We start from the raw sequence: 25342 nt of genomic DNA, 5'->3' as shown, positions 1-25342 counted from the left end.
TGGTGGGCATGTGGTGAAAACTAGGGCATTTGTCTTTACTGCTATTCTAATACGGCACCAAGGGCACCAAGGGTGGGCAAAAATGAGGAATCTATTTGGTGCGTTCAGTTCACTTGGTGAGTCTTGAAGAGTTATTTAACGTAATGTTCGACAGATGGTAAACGTGATGATCATCAGTTAGACTTGGCACACGACATATCGCTGCGGCAAGTTCGGGGTGCGATCATTACGCGGGGAAAAAAAAAAATCGAATTTTGACGACCAGATTTAGGGGTGCGATCATTACGCGAGTGCGATCATTATGCGAGTAAATACGGTACATGGTCACTGTAGTGCGGTGTGCAGTTTCAGGACAACTATTTTTGGAAGTAGTACTTTACGTTTCTGTAGCTACCATCTTCTAATGGCTACAGCTAAGCCCAGCATTCGTCCAGTGCAGGTAAATTAAGGAAATCATTCTGTACTTGGCATTTAGTTTCTCTTTTTCTTTTTTCATTTTCTCTAATTGCCTTTGCGGGCTTTTTTTTCTTGTCACGGCTCAGGTTCAGCACCTTGGCCAAGTAGCAAGGGTGTACAGAATGGCAGCAACTCTTCTAATAAAGGTGGCAATTCAGAAGAAAGCTGGGACAGTGCACCATCTGCGCCTATTGTTGCTTCCGAAGCACACTCTTCCTCCGCCTCTTCCGTGCCGAGCCTCGATGGACCTCCAATGCTGTGTAAAGTCTCGGATGCTCTTGGGGCTGGCGATATGCTTCCACCGCTGATTCGTGTCAGGAGCAGTGGACCGTCTACGGGTCCCAAACGAGCTGTCCTTAACATGTCCGAGCAGACTGCCATGAATGGGGTGGACTCACAGGATGGTCCGCCTCCCCTGGACCGTGTTTCAACTCAGGGAGCCCATGGCAAGCCGCGACAAGAAGGTTGGTAATCTTTTGACCACGGATTCAGTTCCTCAATAGGTGATCGCTTTGTATAACGTACATAGCATTCGTCCTGATACCCCTGCCCGGACATCGAAGCTTGAACATAGAAGCTTGAATGTAGAAGCTTGAGTTCTTGGGATTGTGCAAACCTTTTTTCTTGATAAAAGTGAACACATCTCTTACTAATGTTTGTTGCTTATAACGTAAGTCGCCAGAGTTGCGAATATCCGCACTATAACCAAAACAACATTTTTGAAAGGTTGCACGTGTGCAAAACATGACCAATGGGTAGGTGCACGATTCCGACTATCGAGGCATGCGACTGGGACGTGAGTTTGCGTCTACTTACATTTAGAAATGTTGAACGGTTAGTGTTCGTGGACCTGCGGTGCCGACATAACGAACGCGGAAAAAATGCGCCGTCACGGGAAGTCACCGCGGTAGCACACTGTGCGTGCGCCATGTCGAAAACGGTGGCGACCACAAACCACCACTCGAGTGTTTCACACACGCGCCCGTGTTTTCGTTAAAGATAGGGGTGTGCGAATATTCGAAATTTCGAATATTTTTCGAATAGTGTGTGCTCTTCTATTCGATTCGCACTGGAATTTTACTAATCGAACTATTCGAGCTTCCCAAAAACAAATGCAGTCAACGTCCGATTGAAAGTGACCCCTTCAGATTTTCAATATGCTTCACCTCACTACACTCTCGTATTGCGGCAAAGCTGCCTTTCAAGCTCTGTTACGGTCGAACTTGGCCAAGACACAGTCCACGTCTGATTGAAAGTAGTCCCTAGATTTTCAATATGCTTCACCTCATTACACTCCAGTATTGCGGCAAAGCTGCCTTTCAAGCTCCGTTACGGTCGAACTTTGCCAAGACAGTCAACGTCCGATTGGAAGTGATCCCTAGATTTTCAATATGCTTCACCTCGTCACACCCTGGTATTGCGGCAAAGCTGCCTTTCAAGCTCTGCTACGGTCGCCAATGTACTAACTCAAGAAAACGCTGGTTCCAACATGGAGATGAAAGATGTGGTAGAGGTGGGGGCTCAATTAATGCTGTTTTGGACCTGAAATTTGGGCAGGAAGTCCGAAAAATCGGAAGCCGAAGCTTTTTAGCATCCAAAATTTCAGATATCGACGTCTACGAGGCAGATTTGGAACTCCAGACTTGAAGGGAGCACACCCTTGTCCGCCACATCAGCTGGGCTTCCACAGAAGTTGAGAGAGGAGGAGAGGCTGAGGAAATGGCATCTTTGCCTGTCACGTGTAAAGTGTTGTTGGCAACACTTTGGTTGCACCAAATCACTTACATAAATAGAATTCGGCCTCTACATTGCCTCATTCTTGATAAGACAACTATGAAACACCACCCCGCCAGTGCTTCATCAACCTGGCGAAAAGAAACACTTTCATGTTGCTATCTCATAAGAGTATGCTTAGGAATCCTCTCTAACTTTTTTTTCTGCAATTTCACTTCGAAGTATTCGAAAAATATTCCAGAAATATTCGAGAAATATTAGAAAAATATTCGATTCGATTCGCACTCACACTTCAATATTCGAATCCGCTTCGCACCCAAAATTTTGCTATTCGCACAGCTCTAGTAAAGATGTAGGTCACCCCTTCTAAATGCAACAACTGCAAAATGTTTCATTGACTCGGCACCAAACCGCAACTTCTGTAGTTTGCGGCCGCCGACATGGCAGCTAGCGCTTGTTAGGCCTAGCGTGCGCGTTGCAACTTGGCATGCCGCCGCGAGAAGCTTGCCCTAGGCAACACGGAGATCGGGAGTAGAAGAGATCGCACTCGTGAGCTAAACTGAGGGCATCACGCGTGAAACGCAGTTTCGGTTCGTGGTTGGGAGAACAGCCACGGCAACTATCCTGAAAAGGTCTCTTAAGATTGTAAGTCCGCCTGTTGGTGGCAAAGGCGAAAGCTCAATCGCGTCTCAAAGCATTGTTACTTGCGGGGGAATCGCGGTTGCACGCGCGATATCTGCGTTCTACGACGAAGTAACTATTTTCCTGACGGAGACAAATAGCGGTAACGCGCTCTTGATGCGGACGCGGGCGCCCATACGTAGCGGAGCACGCATGTCATGCGGCCGGGGCAAAGCGCGCATGTCAAGGGGGCAAAGGCTTCTCCGTCGGCCATGCAACCGCTCCCCCTCCTCACACCACGCACCCGCGCCGGGCTGCTGTCCCCCACCGCCATCCCCCTTTTTTTTCTCTCCCTGCTCCTTGTTCGTCGTTCCGTGTCCACTCCTCCTTCGTAATGCCGTCGCCGCTCTCTCCCCCGCCGGCGCATCTCCGCTGAGAAGCACGCTCGCTCCCTCGCATCTCTCAGAACATTCCGGCAGCCCTATTATAACCGGTCTTTCATGTCGGGGGACTGCACAATAAGCGGTATGCGTATACATGGAGTTCTATGAGAGGGTAAACGGGAGTCAGAAAAAACCGCATTATAGCCGGTACTGCACTGTAAGCGGTTACGTTATAAGTGGTCTGAGCTGTATTTAAGGCCCTAAACCACGTCCAATAATTTTTTTAACATTTCAAGTAAATGCGTGCATTGAGTTCAGAATGCCGTCACAGTCAACAATGCCAAACATGGCAGTGCTATGAGCCGCAGGCGCCCCACAAATTCCAAGAGACAATCTTATATCCTCTCCATGCCTCTCGGCATTCCTCATGCCCTCAGTGTTCGTCGTGACGTCAACATGCCATCTGTCGTCATCTACAACACCTGTTTGTTCGATTGCAGTTACATGTGCTTGCTGCTCTTCCTCCTCGCACGGCGAGGGGGAGCACTCGGCCAGGAGAAGAGACGAGCCGATGAACGGAGCATAGCGATAGAAAGATGGAAACGAGCGAGGGCGTCTTTTGTATCATCAAACGCCTGCAACTCCGCTATTACTGCACTGTTTCGAAAAATTCTCACGGCTATGTGTTCGATGTAGACTCGTGCACAGCTGCAGCACAACTAAATTTCGACCTTTGGGTGGTTTAGGGGCCCTTTTGTGGGGTCTGAATATGAGCCGCTCTCAGAACACATGGACACAGTAGACGCCGTCCGGGCAACCAACATGTTTACATTTATTAACCTCATTTACATACGATGCGCTCGCCTGCCGAATCTAATACGCAACTAGGACCACGCTAAGTAAGCTTACACAATGACAATGCAATTCACAGAAAACATAACAAACACAAGACAACATAAGACATACAATGCACTGCGAATGCGGCTTCACTGATGTTCGACTCGTCACGAGGGGCCCGCGGGAAACGAGCCGCGGTATCGTCCCCCACAGACCCACCTCGGCAAACTTCCATGCACGCACGCTACCAAATCCCAAAGAGAGTCCCTGCCATTTCTTGCACGCCAGCCTAACCTCACAGGCAGCGCTGCTGGCGCCACCGCGCTAAGCCTACATCGCGCGAGCACAGCGCCACTCTCGGTCGGCGGCTTTTGCATCCAACTGTGCCAATATGCGAGACGTGCGTGCTCCATGAGGCGCAAACGCTTTACAGGGGGTGATAGTGCCCCCACACTTCAAGGAAATTAACATTAACATGTGTTGCAGGTCCACCAGCGGTCGGGTCATCCAATGAAGTTTTTGTGGGGAATTTGAAGGCAGGCATTACAGAGGTAAGGTTCAGCCTACCACTTATCTATTGTTCCTACTGCTCCAGTAGCGAGCGTCAGCAGATGTTATGACGTGCCGAAAACGAACCTTCTGAATTTCAAGTAGTTTACAGAGTTTCCATGCGATGATGAGTATCGTCCAGTGTTGCTTTCCTTTATTTATATATACACTGAAATCTTATTATAAGAAAGTCACATCTACCACCAAAAAAACTTCGTTATATCCGAACATTTGTTATAAGCGTTCATTTGTAACACTGTATCTATGACACGACTACAGTAGACTCCCACTAAGACGAACTCGAAGGGACCGCGGTCATTTGTTTGTCTTATCAGGAGTTCGGCTTATCAGAAGTGCCCCCCAAAAAGAGAGATGCTAACATGCCAAGTGCATCCAAATATGTTACTTGAAAACACTGAATGGAGTAGACTTACAATGGGAGCAAAAAGACAAGAAAAAGCATTTATTTGGCTCATCTAGATAAAAACTATGCCTTCAGGCAGAGTATTTACACGAATCGTACGAGCACCTGATTTCGCAGGTTGAAAAATAAAAAAATTCATGAAGATACTGCTACCACATTTTAATGATAAAACTGTAGTACGCTCCTATGTTGACGATTACAAAAAAACAGAAAAAAGAGAGAGAGAGAGAAGCACATTTTTTTTTCATATAATGTAAATTTACGTATTGTCCTGGCAGTTCCTTTTCTTCTGTGAGCCTGTTTTGCTGGCTCTAAGATCACTTCTGGATATGCCTCGGTCATGTGCCGTTGCCTTGACAAAGTCATGATACGCTGAGTTGCTTAAGAAAGTCTGCAAGGTTTTCTCGGAGGTCCGGATATTTTTCAGCCTGTAGTAACTTTTTCTGATCGACGTGCAGCTGAAGATATCCCATTGCGCTACTCATGGTCACAAGCCTCGCGCACACGAAAAAGACACGACGCAGCTATATTCAGTGTACAAAATAGCCTTCCCTTGTTGTGCACTTCCATAATCAAAATGGCTCATCACAATTTGCACTTCACTGGGAACAGATACAACGCACAAATGTCTTACGCGAACTGACCACAAAATGTGCTCGGCCGCCATTGTATGATGGCGATGACAATGCACCTGACCCCGCTGAGGGGAGTGCACAACGTACTCGATTGTAATGCACAGACAATTTTTGTTCCCGTTACAATAAAATTCAGTTGTCGCTTTTTCTTAATTTTTTTCCTTCACTCCCCTTGCGTTTGCCCCTCTGACCACTGCGGAGGGGTCCCAAGCTCTTGTGTTCTGTTCTTCTTTGTACTCCAGCTGGGAAACCGAAGAACAGGGAGGGGCGGGGGATACAAAAGGACGCAATGGCTTGGGGGTCCCAGTTGTAAATCCCCCTACTCTTTTTGTTGCTTTCTTTGCTGATAACGCCCGCACCTCCTCCACCCACAGGCTGGGGGTGAGGGGGATACCGGCTTTATCCGCTGACCGTTCTATGTCGTGATTTGCTTCGCATCTTTGCTCTGGCAAGCGTTTTTTTTTTGGCTTTTTTGCTTTTTCTTGATCGCCTGAATGCCCCACCAAGACTGCAGTGTTCGCTTCGCAGAATTGCCAGTGTTGTCGATCACCGCGGAAGTTCATCTTAACAGAAGAGTACAGCTGGGCAGTTCGTCTTAAGCTAATTTTTTTTTGTATTGAGTCTATGGGAAACCAAACAAACGGTTCTCTGTTGTTCGGCATAAGCGAGAATTCGTCTTAACCGAGTTCGTCTTAACGGGAGTTAAGAAGTGAGTGGCAGGAATGCCTTGATTTCTGACTGTGGCTCGCGCGTGGAATTTAGTCATTGCCAGTGTTGTCGATCACCGTGAAAGTTCGTCTTAACAGAAGAGTACAGCTGGGCAGATCGTCTTAAGCGAATTTTTTTTGCATTGAGTCTATGGGAAACCAAACAAACGGTTCCCTGTTGTTCGGCATAAGCGAGAATTCGTCCTAACAGAGTTCGTCTCAACGGGAGTTCACTGTATTCTTCATTTACTTTGTTATAACTGATAATTCGTTATATCCGTGTTCATTATATCGTGGTTTGAGTGTACAGTAGAATCTTCATAATTTGAAATCCTCTTATTTGAAGGGATGGATAATTAAGACTGCAAGGCTGGTCCCAGCAATGTTCTGTGCACTTATGACCCGTCATTGCCACTTCTCGTTACCCACAAGCAGCATGATTTAAAAGCTGACATGAACGTTGTACACTTGCCAACATTGCTGCCGCTGCTGCGCCACTTTACCCTAGCTGGCTATGTGATCTACTGTGCAAAAGCCTCTACTGTGCACAGTATATCATGCTTGCTGCATGATATGCTGTACAAAATATAGGATTGACTTTCTTCTACAGCTTGGATGTTTATGTTTGAACTTAACTGCATCGATAATACCGTATTTACTCGCGTAATGAACCCACCTTTTTTTCAGAAAAGTCGGCGCCAGTTTGGGGGGAGGGTTCATTACGCGGGTAAAAATTATTGCGGGAGTTATAAGAGCTGAAATTTCGCATGACGGTGTTAAAAAAAATTACGCCATCTCCCGCTAAAGGGGATCATGAGGCAATGCGAAGCCGGAGCACTTGCACAATCGCGTTCCGTTGGCGTTCGCTGGACATGCTACCAACCTCGCGTCGTGGAACGCGAAGAGGAACACTACGCGCGTCGTGTCTTCCCTCTAGTATGGCCGTTAATTCTCACAGGGCGTGCGGGGAACACAGTTGACAGGCGCGCGAGAGAGAGGCAGCGTAGGAGAGGAGAGAGAGGGGGAGGGGATTTGCATGCGCAGGAGAGAATTTCGGCATGTCGAGCCCGCATTTCAGAGGTGCCAACCGAGGCAAGCGCTGGACTGAACATGCGCAGCGCTCTACCATTCGAAGGAGAGGAGACTAGAGGAGAGTAGCATATGCACCGTGAGAGCAGAACCAAGAACGCAGGAGAAGCGCAAGCAGGTGCTGGTAGAGAAGTGGAGAGAGTAACGCGCAGCTGTTGGAGAGAGGGAAGGAGGAGAGTTGCACATGCATAGTGTGAGCGCGAACTACTACGCCACGTGCGGATTACCACGCCGCGTGACATACCCCCGAGCAAGAGATACTTCGCATCTAAAAGCTTGCTGCCCAACCGCTGTTGGCCTTGAAGTCAGTGGCAGGAATGCCTTGATTTCTGACTGTGGCTCGCGCGTGGAATTAAGTCATCTTGTGGGACACTGCACATACCTCACTACGGAGCCTCTTAACATATTCGAGAACTTGTCTCTCGACAAGAGAAAACTTTCCTTGATTTGGCTCGCGAAATGCGCGACAATCCTTTTTTGTAGCCCAAAGCTCTTCCTCTTGTTTTCTCCAGTTACGTACGCGCACCGGATCGATGCTGAAGTGTCGTCCAGCCGCACGATCTCCATGCTCCAGCGCATGTTCGACCACCTTGAGTTTAAGACCGGCCGTGTAGCTAGCGTACCGAACCACTGCACCCCACGCAGGAGGTGTCCAATGAAGTTCACCACGGTGAAGAAATCAGACAACATAGAAGCAGCGACAGCGCTATAAGCATGGCCTCTGAGATTGTGCGCCGACAGGTTTCTCTCGAGCCTCTCGAAAAATCTGGCAGCACGCAATCTCAGAGGCCATGCTTTTAGCAAGGAGGTTTCTTCTGTATTCGACAGATGACGCTCCGCCCCAAAAAGGCGTGAATTTTAAATTTCGACTCTCATCGTTCGCGCTCGCGCTGCTGGCAACTGTTTAGCATGGTTGTTAAACTATGTTGTGACTCTTATTGCGTCGTTGTTTTGAGACATAATGGCCTGATTTCATGTTGTTTCGATCGTCAGTGGCACTGGCAATCACACCAAAATAAAATGAACAGATACGCACATTAAAAAATATTTTTTTTCGAGGACACCAAGGTTGGGGTCGGTTCATTATGCGAGTGGGTTCATTACGCGAGTAAATACGGTATATTGTACATTTGTAAAAAGTGCACGGTGCAATTTTAACTGCAGTGTTACAGGTGAAGGAATGGGGTATATCCATACAGATACGGAACTTCTCATGTGCCACTGAGAATGTCATTATTATTTGGAAACAAAGTGAGAGTTATGACTCTAGTGTAGCTTTACTCAAGTCTGCTATCTTTCACTTGCACTGTCTGTGTAGGAAGAAATAAGGAGCATCTTTGCAAAGTATGGAGTGGTCAACATTGCCCTGAAAGCGAAAGGCCCGAAGCCGTAAGTGTTCCATTGTTGCCTTTATTCTAGATTGTTATGTGTTGGATAGCAAGGATGTTCAGAGAACATCTTGCAGCTCTATGGCACAACGCATAGCAATATGTTCGAAGTGAAAAGAAGTGTGTTTTGTTAATGAAAAAATTGTTGTGGTGCAGAATTTACAAAACTACTATAAAAATTCCTAAATTGATGAAAATGGGGGCATGAAAATTATTCACTTTGGCTGAGCTTTGCCTTTGTTCGATGATGTAGTCCACCACTGTAACTTTACACTGCTGTTTTGCCCTTTGCAACAGCAAAGAGCGCTTGGTGAAAGAAGCTTGGTGCACCAAGTCAGCAAGCATAATGTGAACTATCTAATGTGCACTGGGATTGCATGGGAATGTCTACTCCTCTGGTAGCTTGTGAATTTCGTATTTCTGTTATGAATAGCAATATTAAATTATATTTCCTGCTGCTATACTACCACACAGACGAGTCATTCTTTTCTGGAGCACAGACATTGTATTCACTTTGGTGTAATGCTAATGGTGCCGCATGGTTTACCGACAACATTTGTCGTTGCCATATTAAAGATGCTATGACTTTTACCCCATGTAGTAGATGGCACCTTCATAGACAATGGCAGTAGTGTGTTGATCCGGTAGCTTTGCAAGTTTATTAGGAGGCTGTGGTATCACTTACCTGCAAGAAGTTATGATTGAATCGGATAGCTCATACATTTAACTGGTAGCAGCATGCTGGAAGCAGCATTTAGTCTGGACAGCCAATAGAAAACAATGTTCTCTTATACATATTCAACATGTACTATGAGCATCTGGTTAACCCTTGAGGGTCGATTTTTTTCGCGAAATGCGTCCCAAAAATGTGTATTTTTTTATTGTTGAAATAAATTGTTTAGACGAATCTATTAAAAAAAATTGTCCAAAATTTTTTTGGGTGATCGTAAAATGACAAAAAAAATCTGCTGTGTTGTTACATGCACATAATTTTTTCATCAGTAACAGCAAGATAAATTATAAAAAAAAACTATATACAGTCGAACCCACTTATAACGATCCCACATATAACGATCTATCGGTTATAACGACCATATTTGGGTGCACTTACGATTTTCCTATGCTAACCATTGAAGCTGCGTCCAGATATAGCGAACATTTTTCAAAGCCTCCTACTTTTACAACGAACACTTCGGACATGGTCGCGGTAAAAATATGGCGCATACGAAGCGAAAAAAAGTTAAAACATGCCTTCTAAAGCGTGACAGCGGGCGCGCGCTCGCGCGTGCCCTGCTCCAGTTTACTTGCGACTAAGATACCCAGATCGGCGAGCACCGCACGCAGATTTCGGACGCTGCGAGCGAGGTCGCTCACGAGTCACTTTCCAGGCGTTTCTTCAGTGGTAGAATGGCAGTGAGGGAAAAAAAGAAATAGTAGGCAGCATGAAGCCTTGCGGTCAGCTTTCGCACGGTAACCTTTCCTGACGCCGTTCTCTGCAGCTACGACCGCCTGCGATAAACCATACAATGCCTTGGAACGCAAGAAGGCATAAATGCAAGAAGTGATAACCGCGATAACTTTCCATCGCATAAAGGTTCACTGCGTCCCTAAACTCGTCGACGCCACAATGTGCCGCGAAAAGTCGTCTGTCTTTTCGGTAACGGCAGAGACCGGTCGATCGGTGATTACGACTTCCGCGCGATTGTGGCGATGCCTTCGCGGATAAGCATCAGAAAAGAGCGAAGGCGAGGTGGCGGCCGTCGATGAACGTGCCATTATGCCTTATATCCGACAACCTTATCACAGTCATCTGTAGATATCTGCTCGGCTGTGCTTGTGGCGTACGCCGTACACTGCGGATTGATGGCGGTACGAGTGCGCCATGCTTAGCCATGCTGCCGTTCGCATGTTCGCCGCCGCCGCGTCGTGCGAGACCACTTTAAAGTGCGCGTCGCTTTGTAGAAAGGAAAGTAGCTCGCTGTTGTTGAGCGGCGCGGGCACCGAGAAACGTCGATGCACTGACAGCGAGCGTATACTGCGTGTTTGACTAGGTGACAACTCAAGTGCGCCGCGCATCGTCGTGCAGGGTCGCGAGAGCATCGCGGAGGCGTCGAGTGCGTGTTGCTTGGAAAATGCTTGTTTTCGCCGCATTGAACGAAGAGGCTAGTCGCCGCACCCGTGCACGGTCTGGAGTGAAGCAAGCACGAAGAACGTACAAACGCGCGCATACGGCATACAGCAAGCGGCCCGGCAGTGACTCCGCGACCAGAGTAGGCGACGCGCTGCACGCAACTAGCCAGGGATGATCGGCTCCACGTCGCGGTACCGCGCTTCGGTGAAACGGTGTCAGCTCATTGCAAAGGCTCCTACTTTTACAACGAACACTTCGGACATGGTCGCGGTAAAAATATGGCGCATACGAAGCGAAAAAAAGTTAAAACATGCCTTCTAAAGCGTGACAGCGGGCGCGCGCTCGCGCGTGCCCTGCTCCAGTTTACTTGCGACTCGTGAGCACGCAGCGGGCGTCGCTTCACGACGCGAAAAGGCTTAGCTTGTCACCGAAGGGGTTGTTAGCACTTTAATAAAAGTGTACAAAGAAAAAAAAAACAACGGCTTGGCCGCTAAGCGCACGTTTTTAAGGGCGAGTCCATATACAATGAACTACTGATATAACGACCACTTTTCGCGACACTTTCGAGTTCGTTATAAACGGGTTCGACTGTATATTGTTAAAAAGTTATGCATTGCTATAAACATCTGTGTAGTTCATAGACATACAAAAATAAGTGCACGAAGTGGCGTCAAGTGGGAACATGGAAGGAGAAAAGCCGCTTTTTATCCAGTGAGCATCGTCTCGCCGCACACGCTTTTGAGATGTCGCTCACTCATCAACATCTGAATCTTAACTTGTAAGTAACGCCTCGTATGATGGGTTGACATTTATTGAATCAGATTCTAATTCGCCAGTGGAGCGGCGATTAGGAGGAATCGCTGCTAGACTCACTTTTGCAGCCGAGGAACCAGCGCGCACTTCCATAACGCAAGCAAACTGCGCGAGTGAGTGCACTGAAGAAAACTGTGTAGTTGTGAGCCTGTCCGGAAAGCAAAAACAAGTCCGAAACCTATAATAATCATTCGTCTTATTGCTAACAAAACGGAAGCGGTTTTTGCGATTCCCCAAAACAGGAAATGCAACCACAGCGGCATCATTTGTGTCAGTCAGTGCCTGCATGGAAACAAGCGTAATCGCTTACCGGGGAGCAATAAACGAGATAGTAACAAATCCATCACCTTTTAAAGCATTCTAAACCAGAAAGCCATCGGTTTTGCGGGCACAATAAGCCGGAACCGGCCGAAGGACGAACCCGAAACTAGCCGGTGCACCACTGTAGTAGAGCATAAAAAAGAAATGGCGAAGCATCGGTGCTAGAAAAAAATTTCACGTACTATTCCCGAAGTGTGTCAGCACATGCCAAGCAAGAGAAATGATAGAAAAAAGCGTGCATTTTAAACATACAGGCCATGATGTACATGTACGGCGTAAACCCTCAAAGGGTTAATCCACGGAGCATGACCCCAGCCTTACGGAACCAGGATGTGCTGATTAAAAGGTGTTATCGCACGAAGAAAGTAATACAAAGAAGGCATGGAGGAGTTGCATGAAGAAATTACAATTGGTGGAGTGAAATGCGAGCTTTTGGCACTGTAGTGAAACGGTTGCATCTGCATTGTCACTGCATGTTGGCAATTGTCTCTGCAAATATGAATTGCAAAGCACTGTGGAAGAGCACACATACAGTATTGCCAGTTGTATGCAGCTACTGATTGTGCATCTGTGCAATAGTCCGATTGTTGTGTTATGTCCTGGTACATCTTATCATGGTGTTGTCGTGTTAGTATCATTTTCATTATCACATCTAAGAAAGTGCACAAGTTTTCGGAGTATTACGCAAAATCCAGGGACAGTAAATGTGCACGGGTGAGTTAATATCATTGCAATGATAGCTAGACCTATAGGTGTCCATAATTAAGTCAACCAATTTTCTTCTTTTTTGTATCCAGCATATGCTTTGTGGAGCTGGAAAGTGCAGCAAGTGTTGACCGTGCCGTTCAAGACCTCAATGGTGCCTCCGCGGGAAATCAGCAAAATTTGGCTGTCCGCAAGGCGGATGGCACAAAGCCGAAACAGAAGCCACAGAAAGCAGGTACATATTCTTTTTAACCGCACATCTTGTCTGGAAGTTGTGTGTGCACTGTCATAATTGATGCTCTGCATTGCAGTGGCCTGAAGGTAAATTTTCAGGAATGCTAATGATAAAGTACTTGAGGCAGTCAATACAGTGATGAAAAGAAGAAAAAATGTTACTGATGTCTGTTGCAGATGCACCTGCTGCCAAGGACCCTTTCAGCAATGCAAACAAGCTCTTTGTGGCTAACCTTCCAAAGAATGTTACAAAGGTATGAAATGTTTTCACTGATACTAAATTCAGTGACAGTCGAGGAATTCAGAACAAGCTCCACACAGAAAAATGCACCTCTTTGATGCCAAGATGGTTACTGAGAAAAGCCAACGAAATAAACTTGCTTCCACTGTGACTTCATGGATATAAGCGTACAAAATCAGTTGGTGCATATAGCACAAATCCTCTTTGAGATAGTTAGAAATCTTGTTTGATGATCACCACAGTATATACTTATTTGCTGCCTAATCATTCCACTCTTGTGCCAAACAGTTCGAACTAGGCTTTGCTGCTACATCCTGATAAAATGAACTTCAATTGTGCCAAGCTCACCAAAATGAGTCTCAGAATTTAATGGCATCTGCTGCCACTAGTTGTGCCACCAGCATGACAAAACCTTCATGGCGATTTCTCTAGTGTAAATTATTGTTAATCATCTCTTTGCTGCTTGAAACCTTTGTTTCTTTGTAGTGCGTTGCTAAGCATAAAGGGATCCCAAAAGCCATAACAACTAACGGTGAAGGGGCCTTGTCATGGCTTGTCACAGCTTGTCATGGCGTTCAACGTCGCACTCGATCAGCCAGCTAGAGTCCGAAAAATCTAATGACGCACTGTAGGGCGCCCCGGTCGTGAGTTTACATTACTTCAATGGGACGAGTGGCGGTGCCGCGAAGGTGTCCGAATAAACGAGCATGTCCGAATTTTCAGTGTGTGAATCAACGGTTGGTGACTGTAATGCATGGCCTCCACGATGGAATGGAACGGGCATTAGCTCTGGCAACGTGCCGTTGCATCATTACAACGGCCGTTCCATTGGACACGTTTCGAAAAGAAGTGTAATTTTAGGGGCGAAGCACCTTAGGGTCTTGGTGTGTTGGCGTGCATCGTGCATCGTCGTCTGCTGTTGGGACAGTCTATTTGCTTGAGCGCAAGAGAGGGCGCCACTGCCTAAGCGTTCGCCGTGTGGCGAGAGAGAGCGAACGGCATGCATTGACTATGGAAATGCTCTTTCTGCAATGAACGCCGAATTACCAGCTCGCAAGGAACAAGAATGTGCCCTCGCCCGTGAGAGACAACGCTGACACAGGCAGCGTCTGCTAGTGAGTTTCTTGATGGAAAAAACTGACTGCTCGTGCTGCACAACCGTTCACCGGGCACCCCGTATATATAGGCACTAGTTCTTGACCTGCAATGTAGTGCAGGTGGGAGATTTCTCTTGTGCATGGTTGAACAATAAAGATTCGCAGCATGCACGTTAACTAAAAACGGACTGCGGGTCTCCATGTCTAATCTCTCTTCTGTCTCTCATTGCCCATTAGCAGTGATTTTGCTGTGGGAAACACCGGCGCACACTGCATGCTTCGCCCCTCCACAGGTTTCACGTTAGTGGAGCTGAAGCACCCTTCCCTACATGCTTTTGTCAATGCCTTACAATGCAAGGTAGCGGCTTTTGCACAAGCCTCGCTCATGCCATGCTTCCATATTAAAAAATAGCTCCGTGACGCTCGCCTGGCTGTCACATCACATTCCCCCCTCAAACCGTGAGAAATCGCGTCCAGACTAGAGGAGAGATACGTGCGTCGCGTTTCGTGCCCGGCCGTGGTGTGATCTTTCTGTTAACTGTTTAGCATTCTGTGGGATGGTGACCTTAGCCCAAGCTCAGTGAAGAATCTCAGCGCCCAATCAGCAACGCTGTTCTGGCTGTCACACGGCTTTCTCTGATTACGCTCTTCCCGTACGAATGGAACGACCTGAGCAACACTAGCAATGGCACGTTGCTGGAGCCAGTCTCGGAGGCCACAAGTAATGCATCATGACACTAACGAGCACCGACTGCGAGCGTTTCGCTACTCTCAGCACGGCAGAGGCTTTGACTGCAATATTGTAGAAAACTCTATGATCGGTGAAATGCGGCATCCAGGTGATTCGATTCGGTGATGCAATTTGAGATTCGCCTTTCGCGTCAGCGTGTCACGACTCTTCGCCAGCGTAGGGCCTCTTCCAAATTGACTAACGGTGTTTTTCCGTCGCCTACAGCTTCGAGTGCACTGGCACAGACTACTAGGGAGCGTACACCTTGCCGCTTCTCTCCTCAAATGACGACGCTTTAAAAGAGTGCATGTCGAGTTAGTGTTTATGTGCATGTTGAAGCCATTTTTGCGTGGGATTCACAATATGCTGTGTCCAGGTGTATGTTAACTACTACAGCTACCACAAAGGTTTAAACATGTTCATGGACGTTAGTCGGTAGGATGGAGATGTGCCACCAGGTGTCAACGTGGGTATGTCCACATCAAGCGGGCCTATAGCTGTCAAACACCAATAGACATTGTCCAAGCTCTCGTATATCAATGTATAATAAACATTCAACTACTTCTGCGAGGACACGTTTCACTTTCACGCTGTACCGATTCCTATGACGGAGTGATCAACCATGTTTTTTCTATGCTGCTCAGAACTTCGTATCTGTTTCTTTAAAAGTGCTACAGGAAGTGCGTGCAATTGCTGGCAGCACATTTTTTCAATGTTGATGGTTTGCCCGTGTCAATCATGCGGGCATAATACAGTAGAACCTCGTTGATACGTTCCCGCTTAGTACGATTTCCCGGCTCCTGCGCTTGCAATCGCGAAAATTAAAAATAACCCAATACAGCTGTGTGTAATACGTTCCGGTTAATACGTTTCCGGAAAATACAATTATTCGGCAACAACGTTCAGCACCACGGAAAACTGCGGTCGTATGATACGTTTTCTACTCAGAAACTCTCATTCAGGTGTCCAAATTAAAAGGGCCCTCTGGTGCACTTGTGAAGCACGAAGTGGCAGACAGCCGCTGCGCGGCGACGACGGCGGCGGCTTCTCCGCTGTGCCTTTCCTCCATCCGCACTTTCTCTGCTTTGCTCAATTGTCCCCTTCGCGTCTCTTCCGAATTGTTCAATCGTTCCCTCCGTATGTGTCTTTTCCGAATTGCTCGATCGCCGCTCTCTGTCAGCCACACACACCGACCCGAAGGCAGGCGGCCACACTGGCCATCAAAATCTTGAAACGGCTTTAACCCCTTGAGGATTTTCGCCGTAAAGTACGGCAGAAGCTTCGTGGTACCAAAGGGTTTTCGTCGTACATGTACGGCATAGCGTTTATTTTTAAAACGCGCACCTTTTTCGATTATTTCTCTTGCTTGGCCTGTGCTGCCGCACTTCGGGAATACGTGCAATTTTTTTCATGCACCGATGCCTCTCCGTTGTATTTTTTTTTTGCTTCCCAAAACGGCCCGCCGGCTGTCGCTTGCCCATCCGAGCGCGTTCGCGGTGCAGCTGGTTTAAAGTGCGCGCCTTTTTCGATCATTTCTCTTGCTTTGCATGCACTTCGGGAATACGTGGAATTTTTTTCATGAGCCGATCTTTCTCCATTGTTGCTTTTTTTATGCTTCGCAAAACGGCACGCCGCGCGCCGGCTATTGCTTGCGCAACCGGGCGCGCCCGCGGCGCGGTTGGTTCCAAACGCACGCCTTGTTCGATCATTTCTCTTGCTTGGAATGTGCTGCCACGCTTCGGCAATACGTGGAATTATTTCAATGCACCATTGTCTCTCCGTCTTTTCTTTTTCCAAGGCGGCGTGGCGGCTTTCACTTGCGCATCAGAACGCGCGCACGCGGTCTGGCTGGTTTCGGTTTCGTCCTTTGGGTGGTTTTCCCTTCTTGCGCTCGTGAAGCTGATGGCTGTTTGGTTCCTAATCTCTCAAAGGGTGACCGCTTTTTACTCTCTCGTTTATTGCTCCCCGGGGCGCGATTACATCTGTTCCTTGCGGCGCTAAATTACACAAACGACGCCGCCGTGACTGCGTTTTCTGTTTTGGGGTCTCGGAAAAACTAAGTACGTCTTGTTGGCGAAAAGACGAAGGATTACTGTAGCTTTTTCACTCGTTTTGCTTTCCGTACGGGCGCACAACCATAGAGTTTTCTTCCGTGCGCTCACTGACGCAGTGCGCTTACGCTATGGAAGCGCGCGCCGGTTGCTCTGCTGCAGGTGAGCGATTCTTCCGATGCGGACTATTCCCCAAGTGCCGAATCAGAATCTGATTCAGTGGATTTCAGTTTGTCGGACGAGGATTTTTTGACGAGTTCAGACTCCGATGACGATCAAGGAGCGACATCTGGAAAGCATGCGTGGCGAGCCATGCTTCAAAGGCTATCACACGCTGAAAAGTTTTTGGTGTTAGAGCACGAACATTTTTAACTGGAAAAGTACTCTGGTGGGCTTATTTTTGTATGTCTATGATCTATGTTTAATACAATGCATAATATTTATTTATAAAAAACTATTACATTTATTTTTTAGGATTTTGCTTGATTTTACTAGGAATAAACCATGTGTTACAAAAATTACTTTTTTGTCACTTTACAGTCACGAAAGAAATTTTAGACAATTTTTTTCTTAAATAGAATCGTGTGAAGAATTTATTTCAGCAATAAAAAAATTACACATTTTTGGACTGGATTTCGCGAAAAAATTCGACCCTCAAAGGGTTAAAAAGAAAAGTATTTTCTGTAGCACTTGGCACGATTTTGCTGAGCATTGCAAATCCTTCATCCGTATTCGGTACACAGATGCACACTCTTTCCACACACTTTTGTTCGGACCCCATGGCTTACGACAGCCAGGGGAACTAACAATGCGGCCCAAAGAATGGAGGCTGTCGCTCCTCCAGTCCGCTACGGTTCGGTACAAGACCTACAGAATAGTGTGCACAAAACGCACATCAAGGCACCCTACTGTGGAAACGCACATGCCGCCGCCGCTGCACAACACGCCGTGACACGTAACCACTGCAACGCCGCCATTGTGCCCAGTGAATATGGCCGATAATTTCCCCCATACTTTTCTGCCGGAGCGCGTTCGTTTTCGGGCTGCTCCACCCATTGCGCGGTGCAATTCCAGTCGGCGTTCTGGACAATTCTGCCTACCAGCGGGTCGTCAGAAGTTGCCAGAAAAAATTTGTTCTGGAAGATATCTGGAAGGTTTCTGGTCATCAGACACCAAAACGAGACGATGCGCGCTCGCCGCCATCTTTGTGAGGACTCGACGGATCGGGCGCTTGGGGACTTCACTTTCTGTTGCTATTACGCCGGGTGTTATCTTTTAAAGCCCATTCCGCCATGCGAGATGGTGCGATTACGAGTGGTGGCGAACGTACCACCAGATGTCTCAAGTTAAGACAGAACGCAAACCGATCAGCGCAAGTGTGCGACGTAGTATGCGATAGCCGTGAGCAGCTGTCGTTTTCGGGGACGCTTATCACTTTCGCGAGATTTCGCTTATCTTGTTGTACCGCGATTGTTACGTGCACTCTGCAGAGTTGAGCTTGTTAAGCCTTTAGCGGGGCGGCAGTCACACGTGATCTTGCGAACGTATGTGATCGTATCCCAAATGCGTATGCTCGATAATATCACTTCCGCTCTTCGGCAAACCTAGCCCCACATTTCCAATTGGCAATGCAGAAAGAACCGACGCTCATGCAGCGCAAAGTTTCGTCTGCTGACATGGCGGTACCGTTTCTTTACGTTTACGCTGGTTGTCCCAGAGTTCGGTTTTGCAATATTCGGGTTGTCTCAGGATTTCAATACACTGAACACGACGTTATTTCCGGTCAGGACCGGAACTAGCTGGCTGACCTCTGGCTGCCAGCGAAATGCCAGGAGTTTGAAAATCGAAGAGTCCCTCGATGTTTTTTGAGAAATAAATGTTTTTTGCCCTTGCACCTCAATATGGGCTTGTCAGCCTCAATTTTTACTGGATTCAGATCGTACGTTTATTTTCCGCGTTTTTTTCAGAAACGTATCAACGAGGTTCTACTGTACTGCAAGGTCTGCTGCTTTGCTTTGCTGTGTGCATTTGGTGCTTATCTTGCCAGCATCACTACTGCCAGTTCATGTTTTCGAACCGAATTATAGCTTCTTTGATTGTTTAGCACAAGAGCAAAATTTTAATAATTACTAATACTTCATACTTAATGAAAGAATGAAAAAAAAAGGCTTCGTCCAATATGCGAATTTGAATCTGGGCCTCCGCACTCGGAAGCTAGACTAGTTACCACGACGACAAAAAAAAAAAAAAAGGAGCATATAAATAACATGATGGAAGCCTGTTTTCTTTTTGTTTTTGTATGCGTTTGAAACTACATACTTTGGTAAAGCAAAGCTCAGTTTGCCCAATGTACTTTGTTGTGAGTGTGTTTTGTTCACAGGTACTGTTCTGACTTTCTTTACAGGATGACGTAAGAAATATTTTTGACAAGTACGGAGTGCAAGAGACTTTTCTCATCACAACAAAAGGAGCTCCGTGAGTTGTAAATTTGGTCCTGCTTTGTTAAGATATTAGAGCGAGAGGGAGGAGATGGCATGTCAACTCAGAATAGGCCAAGCACAAAATGTGAGGCAGCATTGCTGCTTATTGAAAGGTTGGTCAAGCAGGCAGTATTCAAGAGGTGTGCAAGCAGGATCAAGCATAGCCAAGTTGGCCTCTTGTAACATTATATTGCCTTGTTGTTATTGCCTTTTTTAAAAACAAGGAACCAGTTACCTCTAAAGGGAGATCTTGATATGATGACATTGATTATTACGAACTGACAGATATAAAAACAGACAGCAGGCAACTACAGTTTATCGTACCTTCAACTCATCTACTGTGATAGCAGCAGATCATAGTTGACCACTTTTACAATCTGATGCTGCACTGAAGCAAAGCACGGCAACCATACATTACATGTAAAGCCTAAAGGAAAGCAGGTCCAATTTACTGTGTGATCAGTGTATGCAAAGCTCTCGCACCCATTTCATCGCTGTGACTTGCCATTTGAACCTCGGCGATTAACCAGAATGGCAGGTCACTGAGTTCTCTGATCACCAAACTGAGCCGCTTGCTCTTCGCTCAGTTCGATGAACGCGCGACATTGAAGCACATTGCACGCCACAAAAACAAATTAGCTTCAGTTTAAAATCGCATGAATACATTGAGACAACCAGAATTGCGGCGCCTTTGTTCATGGTCGCCACACTTTCTAATTTGTGATATTGCATGCGAGTGAGATCTGGTATAGCAGCACAAATTGTGATCATCACTGTAGATTAGTGTAGCACGCGCAGCCACGGGTGTCGGCAGGGGGGTGCAAAAGGGGCACTTGCCCCCCTCAAGCCACACCAGCACTTGCCCCCACCCAAGCTACACCAGCGCTCTCCCCCTCTCCTAGCCGCGATGCAACCCCCCAAGACAAAATCCTGCCGACGCTCATGCGCGCAGCACGCTAGTCCAACAAAGTCTTGTCGATCACTTTTATCACACAACGCCCACTTAGCACCTCCATAACTTTATGGCATTTCCAAAAGAAATTCAACCTGCGGCTTAATTAAGACAGAGCGCTCACTGAAAAAAAAAACAAAAAAACGAACTTCTACCTGCAGTAAAAGTGCCTGCTAGTTCTCATTTCTTTAGCTTGAAATGTATCCAATTCTTCAAAGTTCAGTATACCTTCTTTCAGCTTCAGGATCATGGAGAGCGACCTCTGCGATAGTTTGAAACATGTGGTGGCATCTTTTCTTTCACTGATTGCGATCACTTGCAAGATGCTAGCATTGTAGGCGACATCCATTGCCTGCACGATCTTGATTGCTTGCAGGATAAGTGAGAGGTAGTTGCGTTTAGTACTACCACCTCTGTGGCTACCCATGCTTTGTCACTTGACACAGCAACAAAAAGCACTACCGTATTTATTCGAATATAGGTAGACCTTTTTTTTCCGGAAATGTAACTCATAATTAGCTATGAACCTATATTCGTGACCAAAGGAACTCAACCTGTATACGGGATCAAAGTTAGCAAAAATATCGAAATAATAGGGTTCCACTGTTGTGCCTGCCATGTTTCGAACAGCGACAGCTACACTGGCACATTACATATGTGTAATTGTAGTAAATTAATACACCACAAAAATAAAAAGGAAAAATAGCATTATGAACTCTAATCAAAGTTTTCGCAGAACGCTGTGAATATTGCCTACAGTTCAGACTCTGCCACCGTAGCTGCACATGCCAGCACACTCAGCCAAGATCTTTTGTCGACAGATAAAACCGTGGAAATTGGGAGGGCATCATTTAGAGAACCATAATCACTGTCTGTGATTTTGTTGTCGCCAACAGTTGGAGGCGTTAAATAAATACACACAAAGCACACTTGCACAACGACTCGTAAACGTAACAGACGCAAAGACAACGGGATCAGACCGCGGCAAGCATAGAAGCACCTCCGATGATGATGAGCCCACGCCAACACAACAGCTCTGAACAACAATCATAAATCTTGAAGGCTTTATTTTTGCTAAGTTTGTTAAATACGTGATATCCACCATCTTTGAATAGCAAATAGAGATCGCAAAGGCCATGCGTTTGTTCGCGGGAATCTGAAACGTCATGGTTTTCTAAAAAAAATATGGGTTGACCTGTACTCGAATATGTGTACATTTTTTTTTCGGAGAATGCAATATATAGGGGTCGACCTATATTTGCACTCGACCTATTTTTGAGTAAATACGTACTCAGGTACGTCAGGCTCTGATGCACGGCATGCACAGTGAGGAATATTCAACTACCGTAAAAACTGGAATATAGGTCGAATATTTTTTTCAAGAAACAGCCTTAAATTGTCAACCGCCATTTTATACACCGGTCACTGGCAGAAAAACTCCGCAAGTCTGGCCACTATGGGCAACTGAAGTCAACCGCTTCCATCGCCATCACATTCATCGTCATCGCTTTGTTTACCACCAGCCTTGTGCCGTGGGCGATCTCATTTTGCGGTTTTGTTGTTGTCTTGTGAATCTATTTGGGCTCCAAGGTGCTTTTTTTTTTTCTTGTTCTTGATCGGTGGCCAACGACAGTTCACCGTAGCGTTCAAGAAAACAGTGATCGAGTTCACGAAGGCACAAAGAAATCTGGCCTGAAGTGTGTGAAAGGTGTGAACGGGTGCTAGCGCACGTGAACTTGAGCAGGAGCCGTGAGTCACAAACAATAACTGAAAGTTTATCTTTGCACGGGCGTTCTCGCTCTTCCAATCTCGCCGGATACTGTTTCTTTGTTGCTTCCTGCGATGCCGGTAGCTCTGGTTACAGCGGCACGTATGGCTATGATCAGCGGTCATATCGAGTGCACCACAGAAGCATTCGCTACTGGCGGAAGCTGAAGGATTACATCCCGACACGCAGCGATCAGAAGAAAACTGTTTCGGTGCCAGATCGCAGTGTATCTAGAGGTGGAAACGAGGGTGCACAGTTTAACCGGGAGCCGCGCTCCCGTCGTGATTACTGTCAAGACGGTTGTGACGTTTTACGAAGATAATGCTTGAGCCCATCTTTTGGCTTTCTGCCATGTGGAACTTACGTGTAAATAAATGGCATTTTCACTGTGCACCATTTGAAATTGCGTTTGTTACACGGTAAAGGCGCACGCCTTCTGATACTTTGGCTATTCCATGTACTTTTTCTTTTTTTCAATTTTCAGTAGTTAGAAGTGGGGGGTTCGACCTATATTCCGGTCCAACCTATGTTCCGGCTTTTGCGGTATGTTGTATAGAGTAGAGTGCACAATATGATGCACCAGGGTTTCTGAATGCTGTCTCTGTACTGCTTTGGAGGTAAGGAGAGCATCCAGGTACACCCTTGCCTTAAGCCGCTGCAGCAAAATACGCTGCTCCGCTGCGGCGGCTGCCCTCTTTCGCGCGATATGCGAGTTAAGAAATGCAGTCGCAAAGACTATGTATAATGTAACCATTTGACCAAGGCACCAGCAGAAGCTTAAGTTTTTAGTGCCTCAATCTTCCTTTCTGGCAGCACTAAAATTTTATTAGTACAGTCAAACCTCGTTAATACATACCCGCTTAAAGATACTAATGGCTAAAACGTAGTGGTTGCGACGAATCCCCGACTGAGTCTCATAGAGCCTAATGCATTCGCTGATCACTTAAGCCGTAATGGTTTCGTCCTGTGCCTACCGGTTAGTGTGTACACCGCGATAACTTTTTGTACCATAAAAGTTTACTGCACCACTGAACTTGCCGATGCCACAATATGCTGCAAAAGGTTTTCCATATTTTCGAGAAGGGCAGAGATCGGTCGGTCAATGATTCCGACTTCTGTGTGATTGCGGCGATGCCTTTTGAGGATAAGCATCAGGAAAGAATGAAGGCGAGGTGGCGGCCACCGACGAACATGCCAGTGTGGCTTATCGCTGACAGCCTTATCACAATAAATATCTTCAGCTATCAGCTCGGGCGCGCATGTGGTGTTGAGCTACTTTAAGCATACTGCACGCTTTTAATAGGCGACAACCTGAACACTCTGGGCCGCCGATTACTGCTGCCTTGTTGTACGGCACCGTGTTCAAGCACGCACCACTTTGTAGAAACGAAAGCAGCTCGCTCTTGCGAAGTTAAGCATTGCGGGTTGTGGGCGCCGAGAAACCTCGCCACATTCACGCTATCACTCTAAGCGCATGCGTTCGGTACAGCAAGCATAGCGCTGTTGTAACTATACTGCACGCTTTTATTAGGCGACAACCCAAACGCACATCGTTTGCAGGAAGCTCGTCGTTGCCGTGTTAACCCAACAAGCTACTCACCGTATCTGTGCACAGTCTGGAGCGAAGTGTGTATGAAGAACACTACCATGGGGGGGGCAAATGCGTGTGTGGGGTACAGCAAGCGGCCTGGCAGAGATGGCGCAGGCTGAGTAGGCATTGTGCTGTACGCAACTAGCCAGGAGACGCACAGCTCCACGCGGCTGTACCGCATTTCGATGTAGCAGATCGCAGTACAGATGTGTACACATGTATCACAGAAAGCTGATACTACCCGTATTGTCGCTATGTCAGTCGCTATGTCAGTCGCTGCGTATCCTGGACCCTGTAATAGTTTTGAAATGCTCCTTGACGTCGCCACTGCACTCTATCGAACACACTCTATCTAAAACCGCACTCTATCCGTACTCTATCCAAAATCTTTTCTGCACTTTAGAAAAAATAAAGAAAAGGGTTTGTGGGGGGTACTTTAGGCAATATTTGCTATGGCACTGTATTTATTTCTTTCTTGGTGGGGATGGGGCACGTCAGGAGATGCAAATTTGTACTGGGTGGTTAAAGCGTACTACCGTTTAGTGCGTAGTTATGCTGCGTGTAGTAACGAGCTTTCACCGTATACTGAAATCGTAGATAAACACGCTTTATTGAGAATAGATTGTATTCTTTGTACACGAAGTTACAAAAATGTAAATACTTTGCTACATTGAGAATTTTGTTATATTGAGGTTTGTTATATTAAGGATTAACTGTTTTAGTAATTTCCAGCTTCAACTGTAGTACCTTTCATATTCCGAGGTTGGCAGTTTACAAACTATAATCACCGTGAAGCGCATTGTTTTCATCATTGCAAGGAGAGATCGATGCACTCGTTTATAATAACTATTTCTCCTCCATTTTAGGTATGCCTTTGTCACCCTGTCATCACAGGCTGCCTTCAACAAAGCCTTGCAGGAGATGCAGGGCTTTACTTTTCAAGATCACAAACTATTTATTGGCCTGCCTTCAAAGAGGGATGGCAGCAACCAAACCCAACCTTTTCCCAAGACCAACACAGCTCCTGCCAATGCCCCTGCCGCTGGTAGTAATAGTATGTGGTATTATGTGTCCTGCAGTATCTTGTCATGTTACATTTAATAGTAGACAACTTCTTTAACCTACTCTGCAGTTTTCCTGTTTTGTGAGATTTTATCCACTACAGCGGTACGAACTATCCCCGTTGTAGTTATTGCAGTATAAGCTCGTTAATTCGAACTCAGTTAATTTGAGCTTACAGTTAATTCGAACTGATTCCCTGGTCCCGGCACAGCCCTGTGTATTTCTATGGACGAAAACTCCCGATAATTCGAATGCATCAGTATTCACAACAGTTCATTCGAACTGGGAGCCCCTGGTTTCATCGCTCAGGCCTGAGCGGTCTCCTAGTGAGCACACACCACAT

General features: G+C 46.6%; 2 protein-coding genes across 3 annotated transcripts in view; one reads left to right on the top strand and one right to left on the bottom strand.

Moving 5' to 3' along the window:
- The window catches only part of LOC119387015 (cuticle protein 65), a 567739-nt gene that overhangs the window by 428729 nt on the left and 113668 nt on the right, over positions 1 to 25342 (bottom strand). The window lies entirely within an intron of this gene.
- LOC119387018 (probable RNA-binding protein 19) overlaps positions 83 to 25342 on the top strand; it is a 33737-nt gene continuing 8477 nt past the window's right edge. The window contains exons 1-8 of the mRNA XM_049414107.1: positions 83 to 116; positions 543 to 920; positions 4518 to 4582; positions 8754 to 8824; positions 12886 to 13028; positions 13205 to 13281; positions 19551 to 19621; positions 24804 to 24991. Coding sequence (XP_049270064.1) covers positions 83 to 116; positions 543 to 920; positions 4518 to 4582; positions 8754 to 8824; positions 12886 to 13028; positions 13205 to 13281; positions 19551 to 19621; positions 24804 to 24991 — 1027 coding nt within the window. The remainder of the gene's footprint in view (positions 117 to 542; positions 921 to 4517; positions 4583 to 8753; positions 8825 to 12885; positions 13029 to 13204; positions 13282 to 19550; positions 19622 to 24803; positions 24992 to 25342) is intronic.

The sequence above is a fragment of the Rhipicephalus sanguineus genome, chromosome 3 (genome assembly GCF_013339695.2).
Source record: "Rhipicephalus sanguineus isolate Rsan-2018 chromosome 3, BIME_Rsan_1.4, whole genome shotgun sequence".
Taxonomy (NCBI): domain Eukaryota; kingdom Metazoa; phylum Arthropoda; class Arachnida; order Ixodida; family Ixodidae; genus Rhipicephalus; species Rhipicephalus sanguineus.
This window is presented reverse-complemented; position numbering and strand designations above follow the sequence as displayed.